General features: G+C 39.6%; 1 protein-coding gene and 1 long non-coding RNA gene across 9 annotated transcripts in view; one reads left to right on the top strand and one right to left on the bottom strand.

Annotated features, from left to right (window-relative positions):
- The window catches only part of Frmpd4 (FERM and PDZ domain containing 4), a 642,821-nt gene that overhangs the window by 226,189 nt on the left and 390,854 nt on the right, over positions 1 to 25,778 (bottom strand). For all 8 annotated transcript variants that reach the window (NM_001434013.1, NM_001434010.1, NM_001434011.1 and 5 more), the window contains 1 exon segment: positions 15,174 to 15,290. In NM_001434013.1, coding sequence (NP_001420942.1) covers positions 15,174 to 15,290 — 117 coding nt within the window.
- Positions 8,893 to 25,778, top strand: part of LOC147998191 (uncharacterized) — a 188,087-nt gene continuing 171,201 nt past the window's right edge. Inside the window, exons 1-2 of the long non-coding RNA XR_015646950.1 lie at positions 8,893 to 8,971; positions 16,457 to 16,590. This is a non-coding gene — a long non-coding RNA (uncharacterized LOC147998191). The remainder of the gene's footprint in view (positions 8,972 to 16,456; positions 16,591 to 25,778) is intronic.

Genomic DNA, 25,778 nt, shown 5'->3' with positions numbered 1-25,778 from the left:
AGGTAGACACCATAGATGTTGAATTTCATGTACATTGATTATTTCTATAGATCCATACCTATTGATAATCTTACTTCAGAAATAGGATAAATTGACAATCCTAGATAATAAAAGAATAATTACATTAATCATCTGTATTAAAAGTTATCAAAACTTGTGAGTTCAACCTTTCTGGAATTTTCCAGTTGACCACAAGGAACTGAATGGTGGAACTGAAAGTGCAGGATATGCTAAAGGTATCTAGTATGAACTCAAAAGCTGCCAAGACTTATTTGAGTAGATCACTCTGCAATTTTTCCTTTTCATTTTAGGACAGATCACTGCTCTCCAACAGCCCTGTACATTTTACTTCTCCCAAACTGTTTTCTTTTTATCTGCCTCCAGCCAAACTGTTTTTTTTTTTACAGGGATTTATAAGCTTCCTTGCCTATTGCCTAGTTGCTCCTTACAGGTCAGTTCTACCTCCTCTTTCTCTCCTCAGGGTCAGTCTCTGACCCTGCTCATCTTTAAGCCTTCACTTCAAATACTTCAATCATTTACCTAATGGCACGGCTGTCCAATGGCTGGAAAATAAGGCCTTTAAGAAATATATCATTCTGAAGACGGTTCTCGTCTACTCAATATTTGAACTAGAGAAAAGATACTGCTAAAGGTGAACAAAAATAGAAGAATTGCTTAGCAACCTAACTGAGTCTGAACTTAACTCTATAAGCCATGCCTGTAGAGTTGAAGGCACATCTTTAATTTCCAATAATGGTGTGTGGGGGGGTGGCATGGAACCATTATCTTTAATATTTAACAGTATCGTATCACGTATTTCCCAAGAGCCCTATGACAAACAAGATATTATATCAAGTTGGTGCACAAATGGAAAGAAAAAAAAGATTTTATGACCTTCCCAAAGCCTCATTGCGGGGAAGGCTGAGGATTTTGATCAAACAGGTCAGCCCAGGGTCATTGCAAGCCAGGAAGGAAGGTGACCCTGGTAAAATTATGAAACAAAATAATTACTGAGCTCAAAAGGTACTTGGGGAGCTTATGTAGAACAGGATATGCAAATCACCACCCATGGGCCAAAATCTTACCAGCCACCTGTGAATTAAGATTGGTTTTGTTGGGGCTGGGGATTTAGCTCAGTGGTAGAGCACTTACCTAGGAAGCGCAAGGCCCTGGGTTCGGTCCCCAGCTCCGAAAAAAAGAACCAAAAAAAAAAAAAAGATTGGTTTTGTTTGGGGCCAACACAGTGGAACACACTGTCTTCCAGGCATGGCACAGCTGTTGCCATTTTGACAACAGAGCAGTTGTAATTATGAGTAGGCACAGGAGACCATCACGAGAGTAGGTCTATTAACGATACCTCATGGAGAGAACACAGGCTTATGTGGTACACAAAAAGTCTTAAGAGGAGCTTCCTGGTAGCATAGACATAAGAGGTACTTACACAGGATACACAAAGAGAGAGACATTCATCTTCCATGGTAGGGCTAATCATAAGTTTCCCATGATCATCTAGGTAACCCATCAGTGAAACTCTTGTGACATTGATTAAACTTACTGGTCCACTAAGCTTGACCTGGATAGAATCATTTCTTTGGTCTGTATTGATACCCTACAATAAACAGATGTTTATTGTAAACAGATGTTTGTTCTCACCAGGCAACACCGATGCAGGAGACTCCATGGCTTTCTAGTTTGTATCTGCAGCCTGAGTTTTCTTGTTTTACGCTTTTAGAATTTTCACCAAGTAAAAGAAAATAGCCCTTCACAATCCATGAAAATTATACAAAGTTCAAGTTTCAGTGTCTACAAAGCTTTATTGGAACACAACTGTGCTCATCCACTTAATGTCTGTGGCTGTTTTTATTAGATAATGGCAAAGCTTAATAGTTGCAAAAGAGATTAAATGGCTCACAAAGCCTCACATATTTACTAACTGGCTTTTTACCGTGAAATGTGCTGATTCTTAGTACCTTTACTTTCTGGGCAGGATTGATTCTAGCACCACTTTAAGGGTAGCCACTTTCGGCTTAGGGTAAGCAGCAGCTGCCATATGCCTCTGGCCATACTGATTGGTTCAGTCTTTGAGGTTACCAAAACAGTTACATACATACCTTAAGTTATACTCTGTTTTCAAATGGCAACTGTATTTCTATAAATCTCTGCTTCCAGGACTTTACATTATAGAAGTTGCAAATCGCTCCTTTCTATAACATGGGCATCCATTAATATTGTTATTTCAATTTTGGTCCTATAAACTCTATACAAGACACAAAAGCACATTAGTGTACCTAAAGTACATTTATAGTGATTACTATTTCTGTCCATTTTCTTTTGTCTAGAGATGAGCTGATATCCTAGCATGCGTGGTTTCCCTTTAATTTTACAACCGTATTATTCGATGCCACTTGTTGGAATCCACTGCAATCATGCTTGCCTGAGAAAGATACTTTTATTTTAGCACAAGCTTTGAAAAGGTGGTAAATAGCTGCCCTAATTTGTGAACCAGTAATGAGCCTTTAATGAACTCTTGGTGTCTTATTATAGAATATGAGCTTTGCATAAATGTCTAAGTTGTGGTGGTAAAGCATCTGTACGTGTAGGGTAAGGAGATTGCTAATTTGTCCTAAACTTAAGTCACTTGCTGATTTTCACTAATGTTCCAGAAATATTCCTATTGCTCCAGCCACCTAGTCAGAACCTTAAACACATATCCATGTAAATACAGCAAATACAAACACACACACACACACACACACACACACACACACACACACACACACACACGAGTGTGTGTCACTTCTACTGCCCAAAGAATACTCTACACAGGACAAGCTAATCATCTGGGTCTCTCCTATGGGTGAACACTTATGATTCTGTTTCGGACCGAAATCAAACATTATCCGAATACTTAACAGTTGAGAATGCTTTACTTTTCTATGGGTTTTAAGGAGACATTTCAACTTGCTAATGTGGGAAATGAAATATTGAACTAAAAAGAACCAGCTGAAGAAACTTGAAAAGGAACTTCCCATGAGCTTAGAACAAAAGAAGGGGAAGGTGTCCTGGAAACTGAGAGAACAGTCTGGAACAGAACATTACCCAATGTGATCTGGGAACCTTTGTGCCACAGCTTTATTGAATTCCATGAGGGTAATAAGCAGAATTTCTTCCAAACACCATGGACAATTAACTTTTTGAAAACACAATGAGGCTGTTTCTCTGTAGACCATTAGTAAGAAGAAGTTGCTATGTAATTTTCATCTCCCTAATAATTATTTGCACTTGACTTCAGCATGCCATTGTGACTGGGCTGGCCTACTGCTGTCATTTCCTGTCCTTCCAGCACCCTCCTACAAAGGTGCTGGTTGGAGGTGGGGAGCAGATGTGAACCCTGTGATCAATAGATCTCCCCTATCTGAGCACCCACTGAAAGCAAGAAGCACAGTTGCATATTAGAAGTTTCAGTTCTCTGGTAAATTTCGATAATGTTCCTATTCCTAGAATACTCTTAGGAGACTGGTCATAGATGCCAGCAGTATGCAAGGATCAAGAGAAAACAAATGGCCCATTTTTAGCTTTCTGCACACACAGAAAATAACTTTACTAATCACTGATCTAGTTCATTTCAAATACAAAGCACATGGCACCCCCTACACACACACACACACACACACACACACACACACACACACACACACACGCACACTTCAAATAAGAATTTTGAAGATTTATCAGTTGGTGAAATAAAAATATGAGAATAGGTTCAAATGCAGCATTTTCTGTAGCAGGAGGCAGCAAATTACTACAACTCATGGTTAAAGAAACAAGTGTCACAGTTTGTTTTAATTAATAAAGTTTTATGAGTACATACCTGTGTCTGTCAGTCTATTTTCTGGGATCACTTTTAACACTATGGCAGGAGAAGTGCACTAGCTTGCACCACATCATCCAGATGACTTCCAACTCCTAAAATACCTAATATACAACTATTGATAAAAGCAGCTCACTGACTTAGACTACAGAATTCAAGGTGGGGCAGAGGAAGAAAAGTTTGGACCTTTTAGTGAGGCAATACGTCTTTGACAGGGCATGGAGACCGAGTTAATTGCCCAAGAGATGCTTTTCTTTGCCAGATCTTTATTGAGACAGCTATTTAAAATATGGCTTTTTGTAAAAATAGTAAATTGAGGTTGAAACACAATGACTGAATGACATTGCATTTTTAATACGTGAGGCCTTCTAAAAATCATAGGCAAGTACGAACTCCTGTTTGATGCTTTCTTATTCCTTTATATCCTTGTGTTTAACAACTACTACACTGAACATGACAACAGAGAAGGAAAATGAAAGACAGGGCAACTCAGAGTTGTTGTTGTTTTTTTGTTTTGTTTTGCTTTGCTTTGCTTTGCTCTGCCTTGCTTTCATTCTACCTCTTCCTCAGCAAAGACATTGGGGAGGAACATTAGGAGAATGTGCTCACATCAAGAACTAAAATCAAAGTTGGGTATAGCATGGCATGCCACCAATGCCAGCAATCAGAAAACTGAGGCATGAAAGCTACATGCTCAAGGTTAGCCTGGGCTACCTAAAGAAATCCTACCTTGAAACCTCAACTAAAACAAAACAGGTCTAGGGTGACAGATCAGACAGTAACCTAAGTGTTTGATTTCCAAGCATGAACACCAGCATTCTATCCTCACAATCCATGTTAAATAAAAGAGCCTGTGTAGTGTTACACACTGACTTCCAAGTGCTTGGATTACAGCCTACCCCTAGTACGGGTGAGGACCAGGAGAAATGCTGTCTCAAAAAACAAAGTGGGTATTGTTCCTGAGGCATAATACCCATGGATACCCTCTGTTCTACATACATGCACACATATGTATGTGTACCCTCATATACATATACACAGAAAGAAAAGTGAATAAAAAGAATTCAAATAAGAAGACTAAAACAAATGAAAAACAAAACAAGGACAGTAAAAACAACCTGCTTCGCAGCATCTCCAGCATCCTAGTTACAATGAAAGACATCCACATATGTGTACTGGGGAAATGTCAACATGATTGCCCTGACTGCAAAATTGAACTAACTGATCTCACATCTTACCTACATAGCTTGCATCCTAAAATATAAAGGTGCGAAGGAAAAGTCATGATAAAAATCAACATACCCATTCTTTTACTTAGAATGGTGCTAAATAGCAAATTAAAAAGAGCAAATAATTATATGTTCGCAGAGAGACCACAGGCCCAAAAGGTAGATCTTGACACCTAGGGGCCCCTTTAACAGCACTTGTATCCTGGCGTTTCACTTTGTAATGTGTCTTCAAAATTATGCAGCCAGTGTTTTATGCTCAGAGCCACCTTTCAATACTGAACTGCCCTCTTCTTTGAGAGCCCTCCAGGCCGTCTCAGTGTGAGCTGTCCTTGCCAAGGCTGTACTCTGGGAACACAGAGTGAATAGACTGCTCCGTGAAATTGGAGAGCATGGACCTCTTGACTTAGATTGATCAGAATGTCCAGTGGCACAAAACACATCACCTTTCTACTTGAACAGGCTCTTTGACAGAAATTGACCATTGAAAACAAGTTTCTATTCAGGATTTGAGAGAAGGTATAGGATAAAGACTACACAGGGACTGGAGCCTTATCCTGTGGGAGAAAGCTGTATGGTTCTCTGACACCACCCTCCTCAGTCACTTGCTCTCTGTCTCTTTTCATGAAAGAGGGCAAACAATAATGGACCACCACCTGCCACAAAGGTGATTCTCAAGTTCAGCTAATCCATTTGCCAACAACACCCACTTGGAATTTGGCACAGAGCAGAGTTTCTGCATGTGAGCTAGACATAGGCAGTGACATGAAAATTGCTCTCTGCAAGGGCTGGCTCAATCCAGACAGAAAAGGTTCAAAGGTGAGTCAAAGGAATCAAGGGTGGCAGGCAGCCCCGAGCTAGGATTTCAATTACAGGCTGTGACAGAAACCTGGTTGTCCAGGTGCTTCAACTTTTCACAGGTTTGCTAGCCAAATGGACTTGGTGAGCCACCTTATGCAGACCCCTAGGGCTACAGTCAGCATAGGCAAAGAAAGAGGTGACCCCAGGTACTGAACTAACGTGCTTCTCACAGCTTGGCCTCAACATGTGTGCCCCAACTCTGCTCTGGTCAAGTGGCCCCAGGAACTTTGGGTAATTAAAATGCCATATGATTCTTTGGCCAGTTAGATAAAAAAGCCAAGGGTGTCAGGCATTTGTCCTCAGTGAAGGCCACATCAAGTAAATCAGCAAACTTTCAAGACAAAGTGAAGCAACCTGGGTACAAGAAAAGTCTGCTTAGGATGCTCCTGATGTCTATGCCAAGTTAGATCCGGAATGATAGTGTCAATTCTGAGCTTGCCTGTTAAAGCCCTTCCATCAGCCCAGAAAACCTACCTTCCAGCTGCGAGCAGCAATTATTAACTGAGCAGATAGGTGCTTTGTCAGATTCAGAAGAAAACAAGTCTGCTCCAAGGAAGGGAACGAACAGTCTTAATGGCAGCCCCGGAAGCATGTGCACTGAGGGAACATAATCACCTTTCATTTCATGTAATGACACCATCACGTTGACTTTGTTCCCACCGTTCCCAAGTTACAGTATGCCTCCTTCCCTCCCCATGACTAGATGCTTAAACTCCTAAGGAATGTGTTGAACGGAATGCCGTTTGTTCTTGCCATGAGGCAATTATTGACTTTCTCTAAAGTACTCACTGGGTTTACTTTGAAACTGCATTTTATTTTACAATCCTTCATCAAGAAAGAAAAAGAGAAAGGAAGGAAGGAAGGAAGGAAGGAAGGAAGGAAGGACGGACGGACGGAAGGAAGGAAGACAAAACAAGAGACAGAGAAAAAAGGAGTGCAACGAATGAGGCATACTGCCTGACCTACAACATACTGTTAGTTACGCATTATTGATATTTAAAAGTTTACAAAATAACAGGCAGATACCCTAAACCGATCTTTCCTGTGGGTGGAAGTGGGTGAGAAGATGTGTGTGAGAAGGTGTGGGTGTGCCTGTGTGCCTGTGTGAATGCAGATGTGCACGAACATGTGTAGGTAAGCATGTGTAGGCCAGAGGTTAGTGTCTGATCTCTTCCTCAGTCACTTAACCATCGTGTGTTTGATCCACTGAATCTGGAACTTATAGTTTGGCTGGAGTTGTTAGCCAGTGATCTCCAACCTGTCTGCCTCCATAGCAAAAAGACTACAAGTGGATACTACCATACCCAGATGGATTTTCCCTTGGATGTTGTGAATCAAATTCAGGTCATCATGCTTGTACAAAGACAAGTACATGGCCTAATGACTGAGCTATCCCCCCAGCCCCATATTATTATTATTTTTTATCTCCTCCATGGTTACAACTTTTCTGTTGAGACCTCTATAACTATACTGCCAGAAACCGAGTGTAGCAACTTGTTTGATCTAATCAGATCCATTTGGCCTTTATTGAGTGCTAAATATGTAGGTTTAAAGTAATGGAAAATTAATATCTGCATTAAAATTTTAAAAAGTACAGAGAATGGGAACAAGATCACAATACTGACAACAACTGTATGGCATTTGACAGTTACTTTTATAGAGAGAAAAGTTTAAGGGAGTTTATCACAGAGTAACAGGGAAAGAGCTTCAACCACAAATTAAATCAGAGTCTTATAAAACCTTGGAAGCAAATGTTGCAAGAAGGGCCCTACAGCTATCAAATAATGTTTGCAGACAATCAATTACTTCTTCTCTCCTTGGGATATTTGAATTAGATCAGGTAAGTTCTAGAGAGAGAGCTGGGGGCTTTTATATGTGCATGAGGTGAGACTTTCTGTTTCTGATTTCTGTGATGACTGAATCCTATCTTCTTAAGTTGGCTGTGTTCTGCTGGAGTCGATAAGAGAGTATGGCAAAGATACAAGCTACTTGCATTTATTTAGATAATTCTCTCTTGGAGATAGATGAGCAGAAAATATATTTCCCATTGACCAGTGGAGAGATTGGAAGATAGGGATGGCTCAACAATTTCCAGGTTGGGCTAAGTCCAAACTGGAGAACAAAGTAGAAGTTTCTTCAGCTCATTATTAATCTCAACTATTTAGAATTCAGAATTGAAGTCTATTGTATTAAGGAGAGAGTAGTTATATTTAATTGCCCATCATGGGAATTGCTGGTAGAAAAATAGAATGGGGTGTCTTATTCAATACACACAGAGAGACAGTGCTTGACCCCATCAAATGCAGGGTGATGATGGCTAGAACGACAAAGTCTATGGGGAAAAGCCCCCCAAATTGGAGCTTATAAAACTGGGCTGTAGTTTTAGAAATGATCCTTCAGTCTCCTCTCCAACCTCCTATGTAGCTTCCAACTTGACCCTTGGCCCTTTATCTTGCCAGATGACTAGTATTTATTTTATTCACGTTTTAATAGTTTTCTCCTATAAATTAAAATGAAAGTACCAGATTTATGAGTCACCCATGCATTAAGTTTACCCACCTTATAGTCACACAAGCATATTCTTTCTCCATTAAAAACATTGAAAGGAAAGTAACATATGGTGATCACCATTTACCATGAAACTTAAGTGTTTGTATAGAAGCTAAAGTAGTCATGGTTCCATTGAAACTGATGGTTGCCCTCTCAGGAAGGTGAAGCCCTTGGCAACAGCTTTTACTACTGTCATTTCAGTCAAAAATACTACATTTATTCCTCCTTGGGGGCCTTCATTGCATCTGAAACCAGATCTATTATTATCCTTATATTTACACTGAACTCTGAGGTTTTGGAAAACAGCAATTTGTCTTACATATCTAGGCAACCTGAATAGTTACTGGTACTTCGTAAATACTGAGTATAGCCATGGAAAGCTTTGGAAGGAAGCATGTGATTCAAGTTTATTGGGCCCCAGCTGCTGAACAGGGCAGAGTATGTTGGTACACTACAGATGGAGGTAAGACGAGCTGTACACACATGACCAGGTTTAGGTAACTGTTAAAGTAGGAATCATAGTCCTAAAATGCAGGGAGTTTAGTATGGATTTGTCTCAAAGACCTGAGGCCTTAGATTCTAATGGTATGGGTCCAAACATGAGTCTACAGCAATAAGATATGGAGATTCCAATCCTTGAGACCCTTGCCTGTTTCTGCAAATGAGAAAAAGCCTCTGTTGACATACTCCAAAGACTGTGATCAATTATATGAAATCCTAGGTCTCTGAAGGATGTTCCTAATATTAGTAGTATATTATTTAGATTAAGTTGTCTTGTTTTATCCATCCAAACCAGGATAATTTGAGAAGAAAAGGGTTCTATAAATAAGCAATTCTTTCAAAAGAGTACCATGAACAAAGATTCACCTGGGCGAATGTATATTGGAAACAGAAGGGCATAAGACCCAATATATATTTAGGCAGCATGACATTGCTAGAGATAACCAGTGTAAGTCAGCTAATATGGCTGATACAGGATACCCAGGGGACTAAGTCAGCACAAAATGGCTGACCCTGGATGTCCAAGGAACTGAACAAATAAATACTGTTGCAATGTTATGTAGCTATTCTTTTTAGACTGCCTTTTCCTTTATCTTTGCCTTTGACAGCTTGCTTGCATCTGTATGTCTGTAGGGTTGTGTGTCTACCTCCACTCAGCCTATAGGCCAGTCTTCAATTGTGCTTGTGCCCATCTGCACCTGCCTGCCAAGTGTTCTGTATGGAAGTCTTTGACTGGAGGGAATAAGATATCATTTATCCAAGGCCCCTCCCAATCTTGTCAATCTCCCAGCTTCTTGCAACCCTTCCTGTTTTCTTTGCATCAGAGCATGAACTCCAACCATAGCTGCCAGTACATATTTATACTGTATATATGAGCCGATACCTATGCTAGTATCTGTATTTTATCTGTCTGTATCTATACCTGCATCCATATTTATATCCATAGTTATATGTGTATCAGTGCCCATCTCCATATACACCTGGACTTATGAATCACTGGTACAGTTGCAATGACAACCATTTCAGCTATCTTGCTTTATTCTTCTGCCATTCTCATTCTATCTACCCTTCTCTCTCTTAGCCAATCCTCACCATTATACATTGTCCTACACTTCTTTCTTTTCCTTTCCTTTCCTTTCCTTTCCTTCCCTTTCCTTTCCTTTCCTTTCCTTTCTTTTCCTTTCCTTTCCTTTCCTTTCCTTTCCTTGTAGTCTCTCCCTTTTCATTTGACTTCATCGCACCTTCAGTTCTGTTCTCTCTTCCAAATGGTAATAATAAGAACTGAAAAACTTTTCTTTGGTTTTGTATCAAGTTTCTTTAAAGATTGTATTTTTTGGGACAATACTGGCCTCCAACACTGATCCCCTTGCTTTAACTTCCCAAGTGTTGGAATTATAGGCATCACCACATGTCCAGTTTGCCGTATTTCTTAAAAATGTTCTCTGTTCCCCAAACACTATACTTTAGGTTGGTGGTGTAGCTCAATGGTAACGTAATTGCACATATAAAGGTATAGGTTCTCTGGCACCACCAAAAACTAAATCAGTAATTCAGGTGTTTCTAAGTAAGAGCAATCAAAGTGGTCCTTTCTAAACAGGGTTCTGGTATATTTGCATAATGAATTCTAATTCAGCAAATGCGTGACTTGATTAGTCTATGTTTTATCACCAGGAATATGAGAATTATGTTAGTGTGCCAAGGGCAATAAAGGAAGTAGAAAAGTTATCCAATGTAGCCACCATATATATATTTAACAGAATTACCTGGTTGCATCAGAGACTTTCAATTCTCAGGCTTTACCCCAGATTCAGAAGTCAGGATTTTACTGCTATTCTAATATGGAGGGACTGGTTTCCAAACTGTAAATGTTAAACAAGTGTTCATCAGCATAAGTGTACTATGGTGTGTCTTTCACCTTGTTTCAGTTTTACTTTATGCATATTGGTGCTTGCATGTGTTTGAGTACCATGTACAGGTGGTGTGCCCACAGAAGCCAGAAACGAGTGTTGGATCCTTTGGAACTGGAGTTATAGAAGGTTGTGGGTCAACATGTGGGTGCTAGGAATAAACATCAATGTCCTCAGGAAGAACAGCCAGTGCTGCCCACTGCTGAGCCATATCTCCAGGCCCTTCTTCATTTTTTAACTTTATAGATCAGTAACTCCATAGAGAAATTGGTTTATCAGACCTATCCTAAGTAATGATGGAATTATACACATAGATATAACTTAAAAGTCTTGAAGTATCTTAGCCCGTGTATTAGACAATTCATAAGGATAGATTTCTCTTATTATTTAGCAATCAGACTGTAATTTTGAACACACAGAGAGTGATTCCTTCCACCATTTGATCCATCAATTCAGTGACAGTTATACCTCAACAGAAGACAACAATGCAATGCTGAGATTGTTTGCATCCTAAGTCAAGATTTCAAACAATCTAGTCTCCTTCAAAAGATATGTAGACAAGTGAAAAGGTAAATGAAAAGGGACTAATTACCTACCACACATTAGTTTCCCAGTTTTTCTTTTAACTAAGAATACCAATGAATACAGAAATACTCTGCAGTGTCAACCTGGGCTCCCCAGAAACTGAAAATTATACCATTTCTCTGTAATGGCCACAATGCAGTAAATAGAAGACTTCTCATTACCTATCACACTCATAAGACATAGAGAAAGAAGAAAAATTTACAAAGAAGACATCTGGACGTCTTATGAGTTCTCTGAGAGGACCACAGAAACTTACTTTTCAAGAAAAAAAAACATAACAGCATTTGAACCCCAATGCTGATGATTTTGGTTTTCAAACCCATGAGCAACAGTCAGAACAAATTATCTGGATAACTACTTGTCTCTTAGAGTTTACCACTTAACACTAGAAAAATTTAAAGCTTAGACACACACACAAAGCCATCCCATATAAATGTTAAAAAGGGAGATAATCTTAACCCTGATAAGGTACAGTTAACTAGTGTGCCTAGAACCTCTCACTAGCAAACCAGTTTGAGTTCCTACCTTTTCAAATAGGAGGAAAAATAAAACCCTCGACCTTAATCAGAAAAGTCTGAACTATACCTTCATAAAACACTAACTCATGCCTTCAAAATATTTGCCTCAATTATTTTTCTAGTTCTGACTACAAATATTTGGATTACTTCAACTGAGCTAACTGAGGGCATCTGTAGCCATGTTAGAAAACAGTTGGCACATTATAATCTCATTATAATCTCAAAGATTGTCTTGAGGATGACCCAGACTACTGTGTATGAGTCCCATCTGAAGGTCAAAGTGGAGATGGCAGATGCATCTTAATAACAAGGATGGCTCTTGATTGGTTCAGAGTCCCAAAGGAAGACCTTCTGTGCCACAGGATGTTTGGGAGGCAGCATCAAGTCTGGCCCGGAAAGTTGAGACAGCCATTTGTAAAATCTGGTGACTGGCATTTTCTTCTGTACCCCTGACTTCCTAAAATCACCTGCCCATTGGATTCTCCTGAATTTCAGTGTTTATATTTAAGTGTCTGTGTATACATGTAAAAAAGAATCATGCACACTGAGAATCAATAAAGTAAGAGACATAACTCATGGAAAAAAGGGGATTAGACAAACTATACAGATTCAGGATATGAATCCAAACTACTGATCTTTCTTCCTGTCTTTCAAGGGTTCTGAGACTGAGTTCCAAAGGCCACACTCACGTTTCTTTTTCTATGAGCACAACCTCAGGAACGGTTTCAAAAGTCACAAGGCACTTTGATATTCTCTGGCATGGGTCATGTTTAAGGAAAATGTATGTCTTCCCATAGTGTTTTCAAGAAGCAGTCCCTTATATAACTCTGGACTCAAGAAGGGTTCGTCTTTCTGTAGCAAATATGGAGAGGAGGAAGAATTTGGGGTATAAGGATTGGGAAAGCAACCACAGCAATCCTGTGAGCTGCCGCCCTGGTGGCTTCCCAGCAATCCTCACTTGTGTTTAGGCTTGAGTAGAGAGTAAAGAAGACCCAAACAATCTGGACGGATACTTTGATAAAAATGATCCCTATCCCCATAGGATCTTATATTTGCTAATCACAATACACAGTCAGCTTGGCTGAAACAATGAAAACAGCCTGTGGTGGGAAAACCATGTTCCCTTCCTCTCAAATTTCCATTCAATTACAACTGGACTCTGGCCAACTGTGCTTCCTGATTCCAAATCTATTTCACCAATTTCTTGTAATTAAGAATATTTCGGTGATGTTGGAGCACAAAGATAATTTGAACTCTAATTGTCTGAGGGAAAAAAACACAATATAAAGGCTCATCTCGACAAACAAACAAAAATCTAGATGGTGACAGCTACTCTGGAAACCCTCTGGTGGTATCTTAAAAAGTGAAGCATAGAATCTAACTTATGCCCATCAGTTTCGTATGGCCCTGGCATTCTTACTCTAGGTGTAGCCCCCCCAAAAAACAGTGACAAAATGTGTGTGTGTGTGTGTGTGTGTGTGTGTGTTCAACCTAGGGACTTGCACATGCAGAGCAAATACTCTAGCATTAAGTTACACCCACAGCCCCCCCTCAAAACGAATCTGTCCAACTATGTTCACAGCATCGCTGTTTCGTAATCAAGAGATGAAAACAACCTAAGTATTCTGGGGCAGATGATAAAAAGTGTGGTATATACATTCAGTGGAATATTATTCAGTATTTAAAAAGAATGGATTCTAACACACTGTAATATAAATAAGATTTTTGAAAACTTTATGGAAAATTAAAGATTACAAGAGGATAGTATTTTATGATTCCACTTAAATGGGGTTCCTAGAATAAGAAAATCTATGGAGACAGAAAAGAGACCAGATGCTATTAGAACATAAAAGCATGATAAACAAATGCTTATTACTAATCACGTGAAACTTACTAATGGCCACATCCACCTTCTAACTTTGCTTTACTTAGGATAATGAATATAATTAAAGTGGGGCCTCAACAGTACCTGGAAGCCATTACTCAAACAGTTTAATCTCTACCTGGACTTTTTTTTTTAATAAATTGTGACATTGGCTTAGTGGCAGACACTACCTTAGAATGTCAATAAACTGCTTAGAAAACTTCTTTAGAGGGTTGCTTTTGCCAACTTTGCACAAATTAACATCATCTGAGGGAATAGAACTTCAGGTGAGAAGATATTGCCCATAGATAGGTTGATAGTCAAGTCCGTGGGGATAGTTTTTTGTCTGATGGTTGATGTGGGAATACCTAGATAACTATGGGTAGTTCCATGTCTGTCAGGTGGCCCTGGGTTACATAAGAGAACAATCCAGCAAGCAGCTTTCTCTCATGGTCTTTGCTTCAGTTCCTATTTCCCGATTCTTGCCTGAGTTCCTTCCCTGACTTTCCTTAGTGATAGACTGTGACCTGTCAGTGTAAGTGCAATAAAGCCTTTCCTTCCCCAAGTTGGTTTTGGTCGGAGTAGTTCAGTGCCATAATAAGTACTAAATGAGGACAAGGGGGTACCAAAGACATGGAAATGGGCAATGACAAATAAGTGCACAACACCATGGGTACTACTAAATGATGTATCCGAAATGGCCAACACAGGACATTCTATGATGAAGAGTCACTTAACAGAAACAAAAAGAGAATCATAAAAATCTATAATGTAAACCAATGTCTACAGAAAATTAACAGTAAGACATGGATGAAAACACATAATCTCTTTAGTACATCACTCAGTGACATTGTTGAAACCTTTTGAAATAACAAGATTCCACATCATTCTTTAGTTTCAGGCAATGGATGAATCTGACCCAATATTTAACAGTGCACATTTCTGTTGTGAGTCAGAATTACCATACTATGGAGGTCATTACTGGTGATCCAGTTATCCAGTAAATAACCCCATACACATGCACATGCAAGCAACCCTAATGGAACACAGTGGAAAAATAAAAAGACAGGAAAATAGGAAGGGGACACGTTGACAAGAAGTTTCCAGAGGAAGTGGGAGGGAGCATAAGACAGGGGAATAAAGGTTAAATACGAACAAAATACATACCAGGGATGTATGTAATTGCGTTAGAATAAATGAAACCTTTTTTTTTTTGAAACCTTTTTTTAAAAAAAATGAAAAGAAAACTAGAAGAGCATTAGACAAATTTTTGGTGTCTTTTCAACCTACTTGATGAAGTAGTCACGTCCATCTCGGTTTGTCATCATCTCCCATCCATAGGGTGGCACCTGGTTCAAGCCCCAGGTTCCTGAAGGAGGTGGCCAGCCCGAAGACTTGGTCCTGTGGCTGGAAAACAAAGAGAGTATTATCATCCCTGACTCTTAAACATACCTTTTTGGATTACTGAAAAAGTATACATGTCTAATTCCTCTAAATTGTGAGCTGTGTGCTCAACTGATCATATAACAACTATAGTGAATGCATGTACTCTACAAGATGCTAGGTATTTTGTATGCAATAGAGCACTTTTTTTCTATAAAATCCACGTGAAGGAAGTATACTCACACACCATATGAATAGGAAGACAATGGCTAGTAAAATTAAATAACCTTGTTGTGGAAAGCTTTGATCAAAAGTTCTTTGTAGCTTTGACCATAAGATGCATGTTTAGATGTGACAGAGATTTAGAGATTTTGGACACGCACATAGATTTCACATTGCCATACAAAGAAACACGCATGAAGATAAATTAATGGTTTATGCTTTTAAGGAAAAAAATCAAACTGAAATTTTCTGGACTCTTGTTACAAAAATATAAAATGTATACTCATAGTAAGCATATGCCCAGCAATGCCAGTCATAAAACCTTAGATTAACCCTCACTATTAACTTGGAACAAATATCCACACCTCATCTTTTCTACATTATAAAGTTCCTAAATCAATTTGCCTGTCACTATAGTGAAAGACTAGAACATTTTTGATATATTTGTCAATTAAAATCAAAAGGAATGGGCCATAATTTCTAGTGACAAGCCACTATGATAGGTAACATTGCACACTCCCAGTCCCTAATTGGAGACCTGTAGCTAACTTCCAAAGTGATCCCCAAATACTGGCATGTACACTTCATCCCTGCCTTTCCATGAATTCCCAGTGCTTCTTCGGTCCTTACCCATGATTCTGGAAGGAAGGATGGAATGCCATTTTAAGCTTAGTCCACATCCTCTGTCCTATGATTCTTTAGATCAAAGAGAATCAGCTCATTTGATAGCCAGCCTCTAAGATCCTGCAGGGACTCCAAAAGCCAGATTGTCACCAACAACAGTGAGCAGGCTAAGAGCAGGGATGATGTTTGCAGGAACTCAGAGTCAGTGCTGCAGCAGCCACCAGAGAGCCCTTTATATCAAGAAGGAAGCTCTACAGATACGAAAGTGCAGCCTAGACAGTGAGTGCAGGCAGAGCATGGATCACACCTGTCATCTGCCTCCCTGGCTTGGCTCTCTCACACAGGATTCAACCTGCTAGCTTTCATGCAGCCTGTTGGCCTTCTAAGGTGAGTATCCAAAGTAACACCTCTACCAAATGCCCTTCCTCGCCTGGCCACCGCATCCATCCAACCTGTGACTCAACCAATGTCAAGAGAGGTAAGCCCATTTCCTGTAACTCCTCCACAGATTTGCTTAATTTAAACCCCCTTCTATTGTTTTTCCTTAACTTCCTCTTGGTCTTGTGACCACCTCCAATGAAGAGTGTGGATCAAAGGTATTCACAAGTTTAATAGTGGTCTGGTAAATTTAGAATGCCACTGTAGGAACATTTCTTGCTCTCTTGTAAAACAAAAGACATGGCTACCTCTTTTGTTTCCCTGGCTTATGTAAATGTCAGCAGTGGCAATTTCCTCTGGTGGTTTTGAAGAAAACAGAAAACTTGCTATTTCCCCCAGGTGAGAAAGCACTTGGATTCTACCCTGAAGTACTATAATAAACAAACAAGCAAAAAAAAAAATCCCCACAGGAGTTCTCTTATATCAGCAGGGAACACATTTGGAAAGCTCTTTAAGATGGGACCAAAAAAACAAGTTCTTAGAAGCACCAATACAGTCTATTCGGTTTAAAACTTTTTTCCAAAGCTGGAGTATAGTTAGAAGACTACGCTTGACTTTGGAAGGAACCTTACATATAGTGATGCTAGAATTTATCTTGGAATCCCAAATTATATACTGTGTACCCGTTAGCCCCTTTAGTCAGAGGAAATGTCTTTTCCCACCTTGGATTTTCTGCCCTGGCCCCTTTCCACATACATAACATAAAATACTAATCATCTGAGGAAAGGCACAGGCTTCCTAATGCAATTGAAATGTCAAATACAGCATTCTAATGGGGAGCTGCAGGAAGCTTAGATTATATTTTATTTGCTGAATTTTATTATAATCCACATTTTGTCCTGGGTAGGATGTTCACAGTGTAGCAAATATCATTCTGCAAGATGTTTTCAAATAATGTCTCTGCCTAAAATGAAGGAGAAACACCAGAAAACCACTGCTAGACTACCTCCCGAAGAGCAATGCCACACACTAACTCTGATCCTCTAGGTCAAGGGGCATCCAAACAAACTATGGACTAATTAAAGTCAGACGTAGATATAACCACCCGTGAATGAGTCGATGTAAAAATATGTGAGTTGGAAAGGCTTCCTTCCACAGAACTGAGAAAATTAAATGTGCAGGAAGAACAAGTAAACAAAAACACTTGTAGGGAATCCATCAGTGACAGACTTAAGACAAATCAAGAACATCTGCCAAAACGAGAGAGGCTCCCGTGCAGTGTGATAACTGACAGCTCCACTTTAATAGATTATATAGCCATGGGAGATAGTGAATCCTCTACTGCTAGGTGAAGGAAAGCTCTAGGGATCACCTTCCTCTGCACTCACTGTGCTCCTGTTCGCTCACTTCTGGCCCAACCTTTTGCAACCAGTGTATTTTGTTTTTTCCGCACTTTAAAACAGAATCTCCTCCTGCATGCCATACCGTCCTGAGTATTGGGACTACAGGCATGAGCCATCATGCCTAGATCTACAAAGAAGTTAAGAGGTAGCTTTAGGAGGACAGCAGAGTGTGACAACATGCAAGGAAAATCAGTGGATGCTTTGCTTTAACAAATTCAGAAATCATGCTCAGTTCCTTAGAAGGGGTCAGGCAGCTGTGCTAACACCATGCAGAAATCTTCATTAGGGACAATAATGGTCCAAGTGGATGCCTGGGAGAGATTCACACCCTTCTTCCCCTGATAATCTCAGAAAGAATTTATTTCGAGTTCCTAGGTATAATTTCAGGACTGGGGTCATTATAAAATCTCCTCATTTGAAAGGTTTTGCTTTTCCTGTCCAAGGGCACCTCAGCCTCAAGATTATTTCTGAGAGCCTAAAGACAAGATCCTAGTAGTTCTCTTGAACTTGCACCAGTGTTGCTAATGATCGTGTGCCACAATGCCTCTGCTGACATAATTTGCAGCCTGGTATCACCATTTTGCAAGACACTCCCACTCCCTTAAATTAGAAATTTCCATACACCTTTTTAATGCAAATCTATATCTTATGCAACACTTGGGCAATGTTTATGCCCGGTCAAGGTTAGAAATTACCAGGTTACAGTCTCTTTTTCATTTATTGCCCACAACCTTGAACAAATTATTTGACCTGTCTATCCTCCTTAGGACCTTTGTCTGTATGAGCAAGGCCTCATGTCAGTGGGAGAACATTACCTCTATGGAGAAATTAACATAGGATGGCGCCTCACATGAAAAGAGTGTAGTACTCAGAATGGGAAAGGAAGGAAAGACTGTCAATTTTCTTTCCCAGTCTGACTAGAAGAGGCTGAAGCAAGCAGTGACCTTTCCCAAGTTGTTGAGCTCGACTACTTCCAAGGCAGAAGGACAAAACTCTGTGATCTAGGGTACAGTGGGCCAGTTTCTTCTTTTCCCAGGAAAAGCCTTGAGATCCTTGCAATTCTAATGTTCTGCAAGTCCTATCTGAGATCATGGCTGTGTGAACCACTTTCAAACACTTACCTCAGCCTTAAAAATAGCGACCTACATTGTCAAGGCTATTTAAATCATTCCAGAAACTTCCCTAGACTGACTGAACTGGTTTGCAACTTTGAGTTTAACTCACCCATTGTTTGCAACAGACAGAAACTGTCTATGAACAAAAAGATATTCGTACTTTTTGTAAAATGAGAGCATCTATGAATGGGTCAGACAAAGTTGCAGAACTATTTGTGCGAAGATGACTGGTAGAAGTAACTGACGCTCTCCTGCTGTGTGTCTGTCTCTCTGCTTGCTGAACTAAATCTCTATGATCAGTCCATCCTAAGAAAGGATGAACTCTTAGAAACCACCATCAAGCAGTCCAGCCTATCTGATTTTCTTGGAATAGCTCAGCACTCATCATCAGAAAGGGCTCTGAAATCAGGTTCCAAAGACTTGAGTCTTGTAGATGCAAAACCTGCCTCTTATTACAACACGATCTTTTGGTGAATCCAACTCTACCTTGTCTCCCTCACCTACATAGGTAAATTATTCTGACTAAGTAGTTCTCATACCAGGGAGGTTTTGTCTCCAAAGGAATTTAGCAGTGTCTGCAGACATTTTTGGTGGTCATAGGTAGGAAACAGTTGTTACATCTTTCTTCTAATGGCTAGAGGCCAGGGATGCTGCTAAAACAGTCATCCCCAAGGTTGGAGAGATGACTGGGGTATTAAGATTACTTACAGAGGACCTATATTAGCTTCTTAGCACTCATATGGTAGCTCCCACCTACAATTTGTAACAAAATCCCTTTGGTCCTTCTGCATCAGGCTCATGCATGCTATAAATACATTTGGAAGCCAATATGCTTTCCTGGGAAACTAGATCTTTTGGCAATATATAAAAAATACCATGTTTTATACAGACTGTTCTGGGTAAAGAAACAGGACAGTAGGTGAGAGCCCAACTAGAACTCATTCCAAGCAAAATGGCTGCTGACATTAATAGTGAGTTAGAAGGTTACCCAAGGTTGATCCTTGCAACTTCTTACTCCAAGCTCCAAAGCAGTTATATTACCACAATTAAGAGGGATGAGAGCTCATGAGCTTCTTCATATATTTGGTAATAACCATATAGGAAGAGCAGACAACATTACACTGCAGTCTTTGAGACTGTGAAGAGAAGTGAATTCTTTTATCTATTTCAAATATGAGCAAACCAGAGACTTATCTATTTGATTATTCATCCTTGACATTGAGTGGCACTATGAGAAATACAACAAAACAAATGTTGACCCAGAATCTGATCATTCTTACTTCTGTGAACTCCCAGAAATTGTTTTGCAGAAGGACTCAAGGTTATACAGTACTACATATGGACAAATAAAATGGAAAGCATTTTCCCATTTATTTTTCTGTTAAAATTAGTGACTGGGTGTTGTGTAGTTATGTCCTCCAAATTAAAAACTTTCTTTCAACAGGAAGAAGGGTAGGTCATTAAGATTTCAGAAAGCAGATGAAATTTACATGGTTTAGGAAGTAAAGAAAATGTATAAGTCTCAATAAGTTCCTGAAAATGTCAAGGTTTCCAAGAGCTCCCTGAGTTTATATAGTAGTAGCAACTGCTAGAGAGAGGAGACACTTTAACTGGTCAACTGCATTCAAATAATGTGCGAAACTCTAAGGATATATCAGTTCTGGATCATCACCTAGCCTGGGGTAGCCTTTTTGATGGAGTGCCCCACCTGGTAATCAAGCACAATGCACTCACTTGTTCACTAAAATAAATTTGGGTTGGATAATTTCTTTCATTTGTTTCTGGTGTCCCATGTAGGGTGAATAGCTTATTTATACCTCGCCAGTATAATTCTACTGACATTGGGTTATGGGTATCCAAATTTCCCAGATATGACCAAGTATCCTCCAACATCGGCATGCATTTGAAGTAGCTAGTATTCATGCTTGGTTCTAGGCTCACGTGCAAAGGAGTTGAGATAAAAGTGATAAGACAGGAAGAGAGGAAAATTAACAAGAGAAGATGGGTCTGCATAGATTTTAAAAGCTCCATGTTGGGGGTTGGGGATTTGGCTCAGTGGCAGAGCGCTTGCCTAGGAAGCGCAAGGCCCTGGGTTCGGTCCCCAGCTCCGGGAAAAAAAAAAAAAGCTCCATGTTTTGGTGATAGGCATGATCCTTTTGTGCCTTGCATGGTATACTGTGTTTGGAGAAGGACCCTCAGCATGACCGCCCAGGGAGGCTTTTCCTGTGGTCTGTTTTCTCTAGAACAGGTAAAGACATGATTGACAGGTTTGCTAGGTGCTGTCTATTATACTATCCATACACAGGCGTGGGCTGAATGTGATTGCATTGTCCTCTACTTCTGAGCATCACTGTCCTCTTATGCAGCCTTCAGTGTAGCACGAGGGCATTTTGATTTCACACAGCAGGTAGCCAATTGCTTTCCGATGACCCTTTATGGGTAGACTTCAGCAGGTACAGTCGAGGAAACCTGTGCCATTACAGTCACTAAAACATCAAAGCCATCCAGATAGAAGCATCCCACCAAACATTTAGAAAAAAATGTCACTTCTGTTGTGACAAGGAGGGCATGGAAGTACAATGAAGAAGTAAAACACACATTTAAATACTAATGCCAAGCTTTTCAAAAGCACATCATCCCAAGTGCACTTGCCACAGAATCATTTTAGTTAAGGAGAAACTACTCTGACTCAAGAGCTTAACTATGGTATTAGAACAGTTGCATGCATAGTCTGGTGATGCCATTAAATTTTTTTTCTGATTAGCTTTGTCTGATCCATTATACAATTTACTATCCTACATTATCAAACAACTTACGAGATGACTTTCAGATCAGATGATCAGTCTTGTCCTATGGTTCTTAATCAGGAAAGTGGAATCCAGGCTAAGTGGTTCTCTTTCTAAACATAAAGGAAAGCAAGCCTCATGTATTTTTAGATAGAGTCTTAACCTTTAGCCCAAGTGAGCCTTGATCTATTGATGGTCCCCCTGACACAGCTTTCTGAATGCTATCATTGCAGGTATAAGCCACCACACCTGTTTTAAGCCTTACTTTATAAACAGTACTGTGCTAGTACTCACTCTAAAGGGACTGAGGACAAGTGTATCACACACACAGGAGTCATTATTAAAGCTGCAAACTATCCCACCTTAAATTCAACTTTGGCAAAGTACACTTAGATGTTTTAGATACTGAATTCTTCAGAGTCTAAAAAGTTGTTTTGAATTGTACACAAGGAAAGTCAGGTTTCAGTTTTGAAACAGCAAAAAGAAAAGGATCACAGATTCAATTCCTACTACTAACCTCCCCCAAAAGTTGTTTGTTAAGGTTGGGATGTAGCACAGTTGTGATTTCTTTAATGTCAAGGACATGTCTGTTTTAGCTTTGAATCCCTGGAGTTGACACTGTCCTGATAATTGTAGATTTGCTAATCTGACACATGAGTTTGTCCAGTTTAATTAAAGTTTTATAAAAGAATACAAAATTGGACAGGATTGAAGGCCAAAAGAGGTGGCTCAGGAGTTAAGAGCACTCTTTCAGAGGACCTATGTTAAACTCCCAGCTTTCCCATGGCAACTCACAACAATCTTCCAGTCCAATTTCAAGGGCTCTGATGTCTCCCTCTGGTCTCCATGTGCACCAGAAATGAACATGGTAAATGGATATTTGCACAAGTAAAACATCCATACACATAAAATAAAACATTTTAAAAACTAGACATAAGTGGGAAATTTGGCATTGCTTTTAGAGGGGTGATCTAAATACATGGAAGGAATAACCCTTCAAGCTTACTCATTGTTTGCAAGTGGCATCTACATCCCTGGTAGAAGAGAAAACACTGACAGGCATGCAGCCTCCCATGATTCCTTACTGATAAGTTCATCAATAGCCAACCAAGCTGGATCAAAACCAGCTACTACTTTTTACATTAACAGTATGTGTAGGATTTGGCACCTGAACCCAGTGCAGTAAAAACACTTGTTTGAATGAATATATAGCTGTCAAGTTGAGTGCATTTTCCAAATAGAGCAATATGACAGAGCGCTGGCAGGCTGGTCTAAAATGCTTAGGCCTACAAGGCCAATACTATGCTCAATAGTATTTCCAGTAGAAAATAGAGTGCATTGCATCACCATTCATGGAAGTCCCCTAATATTGTGAAGATAATAAGTCAGAAGTCTCAAGGGAAGGGAAAGGGTTCAAGTCTAAAATTTATTAATGGTCAACTTTTCAGTGTTTACCAATTTCCTTGAATGTAAGGGGTTGTTTTCCTTTTGCCAGATCAAAGTACTTGTAGCAGGATATGCCTCTCTAAAGACAATGTGCTCATGGTCCCAACTATGCCTGATTGTTTTTCCTTATTTTGAGAACTTTCAATAACATAAAAATATTAAAAGCAGAGTTCCATAAACTTCCCCATGGTTTTGTTTTTCACAGAGACAGATTGTCTCTGTGTAGCCATGGTTGGCCGGGAATGCCTTATGTAGACCAACCAGGCTTTGTAGACTAGGCTGGCACACTCATGGAGTTCTGCTTTTGTTTCCTGACTATTGGAATTAAGAGCATGTGTTACCAACCATGCCTGACCAACAAACTTGTGTTCTTCAATCACGATCTCTGTTTCTGGAGTGGTAACTTAGGGGTTAAGAGGGTCTTGCTGCTCTTCCAGAGGACTAATCTTCATTTCCTAGTACTCAAATCAGGTACTCACAGCCACCTATAATTCCAGCAACTACCTCTGTCCTCCGCAGGTACCTGGACATATGTGCAAATATCTAACTGTAGACAAACATCCATATAGACCTACATACATATAATATACATCTTTGTTTTTCCAAAAGAACTCTGGTTCTTATGAGGAGCGATTCTACACTCCCAACCCTAAGATCCCCTGTCAATGACTGGTGTTCTCAGTTGTGACTACTTTTGCTAAGTAAATAGAGATAATACTACTGATAACTATCTTATAGAACCCAAAGTTGCCTCTCACAAGAGAATGCTCCTGTTTCAAATGGCAGCAGTGTAGAGGCTGAGCAAGTTTGAACTACCAAATCAATCAGTGTTGTATGTTCCTTGTTCCCCTTCTCCTTACTCATTTATTCTCTATTTCTCTTCCATCTGCTCACTGCTTTAATCGTCTATCTTTACTTGAAACATAAGGTTGCAACAATAATAAATCACTCTAAATCCACAGGCTCAATCTCCTTTGAAACTGCAATTGTGCATCCATTAGATCAAATGTTGCTATAATATTATTGAATGTATAGACCATGTCCAAATCTTCCCAGTTACTCTAGTAATATTCTTTTAAGGTGCATGTTTGAATCAGCATCCAATCATATTTGATGCCTTGCATTTATGTGTCTCGTTTCTTACTTTAATGGTGTTTTAAATGTACAAAGCTAATACTTCACAGAGAGGAAATGTGTTCTTGCCCTTCAAATCTCAGCAATGATGATGACAGTTTATAAACCATGGTTATTCAAAAGTACATGATGAACCATACTGTGCCTGCCAAAGTTAATTGTCAAACAACTACTGTTTGTTAATGGAGCTAATGTGCAAGTCATTAGAATGTTTATGCAAAGCATATGATAATTGTAGATAATGCAAATGGTAGAAAGGGGACATACAGATAACATTGAAAATTGTTCAGAGGGCACAATTCAAAACAGAAATATCAACTGATAGTTCATTATCATTCAGACATAAAAAATGTGATACATAACATTGATTGTGAACTTGCCAGGACCCAGGAAACAGACATCTAAGCATGCCCAGGAGGAATCATATTGATTAGGTTAATTTAAATAGGTAAGCACATTTTAAGAGTTAAACTGTATGGTATTGGTACAAAAACAGGCAGGTATATAATTGGAATAGAATTGAAGACCCAGAAATGAACCTCTGGTCACTTGATCTTTGACAAAGGAGCTAAAACCACCCAGTGGAAATAGGACACCATTTTCAACAAATGGGGCTGGTTCAACTGGTGGTCAGCATGTAGAAGAATGAAAATTGATCCATTTATATCACCTTGTGCAAAGCTCAAATGGATAAAGGACCTCCACATATAACTCAATACACTGAAACTAATAGGAGAGAAAGTACAGAAGAGCCTTGAACACACAGCCACAGGGGAAATTTTCCTGAACAGGACACCAATAGCATATGCTCTAAGATGAAGAATTGACAAATGGGACCTCATAAGCTTCTGCAAAGCTTCTGTAAGGCAAAGGACACTTTCATTAGGACAAAAAGGCAACCAACAGATTGGGAAAAGAGCTTTACCAATCCTACATCCAATAGAGAACTAATATCCAATATATACAAAGAACTAAGAAGTCAGACTTCAAAGAGTCAAATAACCCTATTAAATATGGGGTACAGAACTAAACATATAATTCTCAGTTGAGGAATATAAAATGGGTGAGAAGCACCTAAAGAAATGTTCAACATCCTTAGTCATCAGGGAAATGCAAATTGAAACAACCCTGAGATTCCACCTCACACCAGTCAGAATGGCTAAGATCAAAAACTCAGGTGACAACAGATGCTGGCAAGGATCTGGAGAAAGAGGAACACTCCTCAATTGTTGGTGGGATTGCAGGCTAGTACAACCACTCTGGAAATCAGTCTGGAGGCCCCTCAGAAAATAGGACATTGTACTACCTGAGGACCCAGCTATACCACTCCTGAGCATATCACCAAAGATACTCCAAAATATAACAAGGACACATGCTCTACTGTGTTCACAGCAGCCTTTTTTT

This window comes from Rattus norvegicus, chromosome X (assembly GCF_021556685.1).
Source record: "Rattus norvegicus strain SHRSP/BbbUtx chromosome X, alternate assembly SHRSP_T2T, whole genome shotgun sequence".
Lineage (NCBI taxonomy): Eukaryota > Metazoa > Chordata > Mammalia > Rodentia > Muridae > Rattus > Rattus norvegicus.
This window is presented reverse-complemented; position numbering and strand designations above follow the sequence as displayed.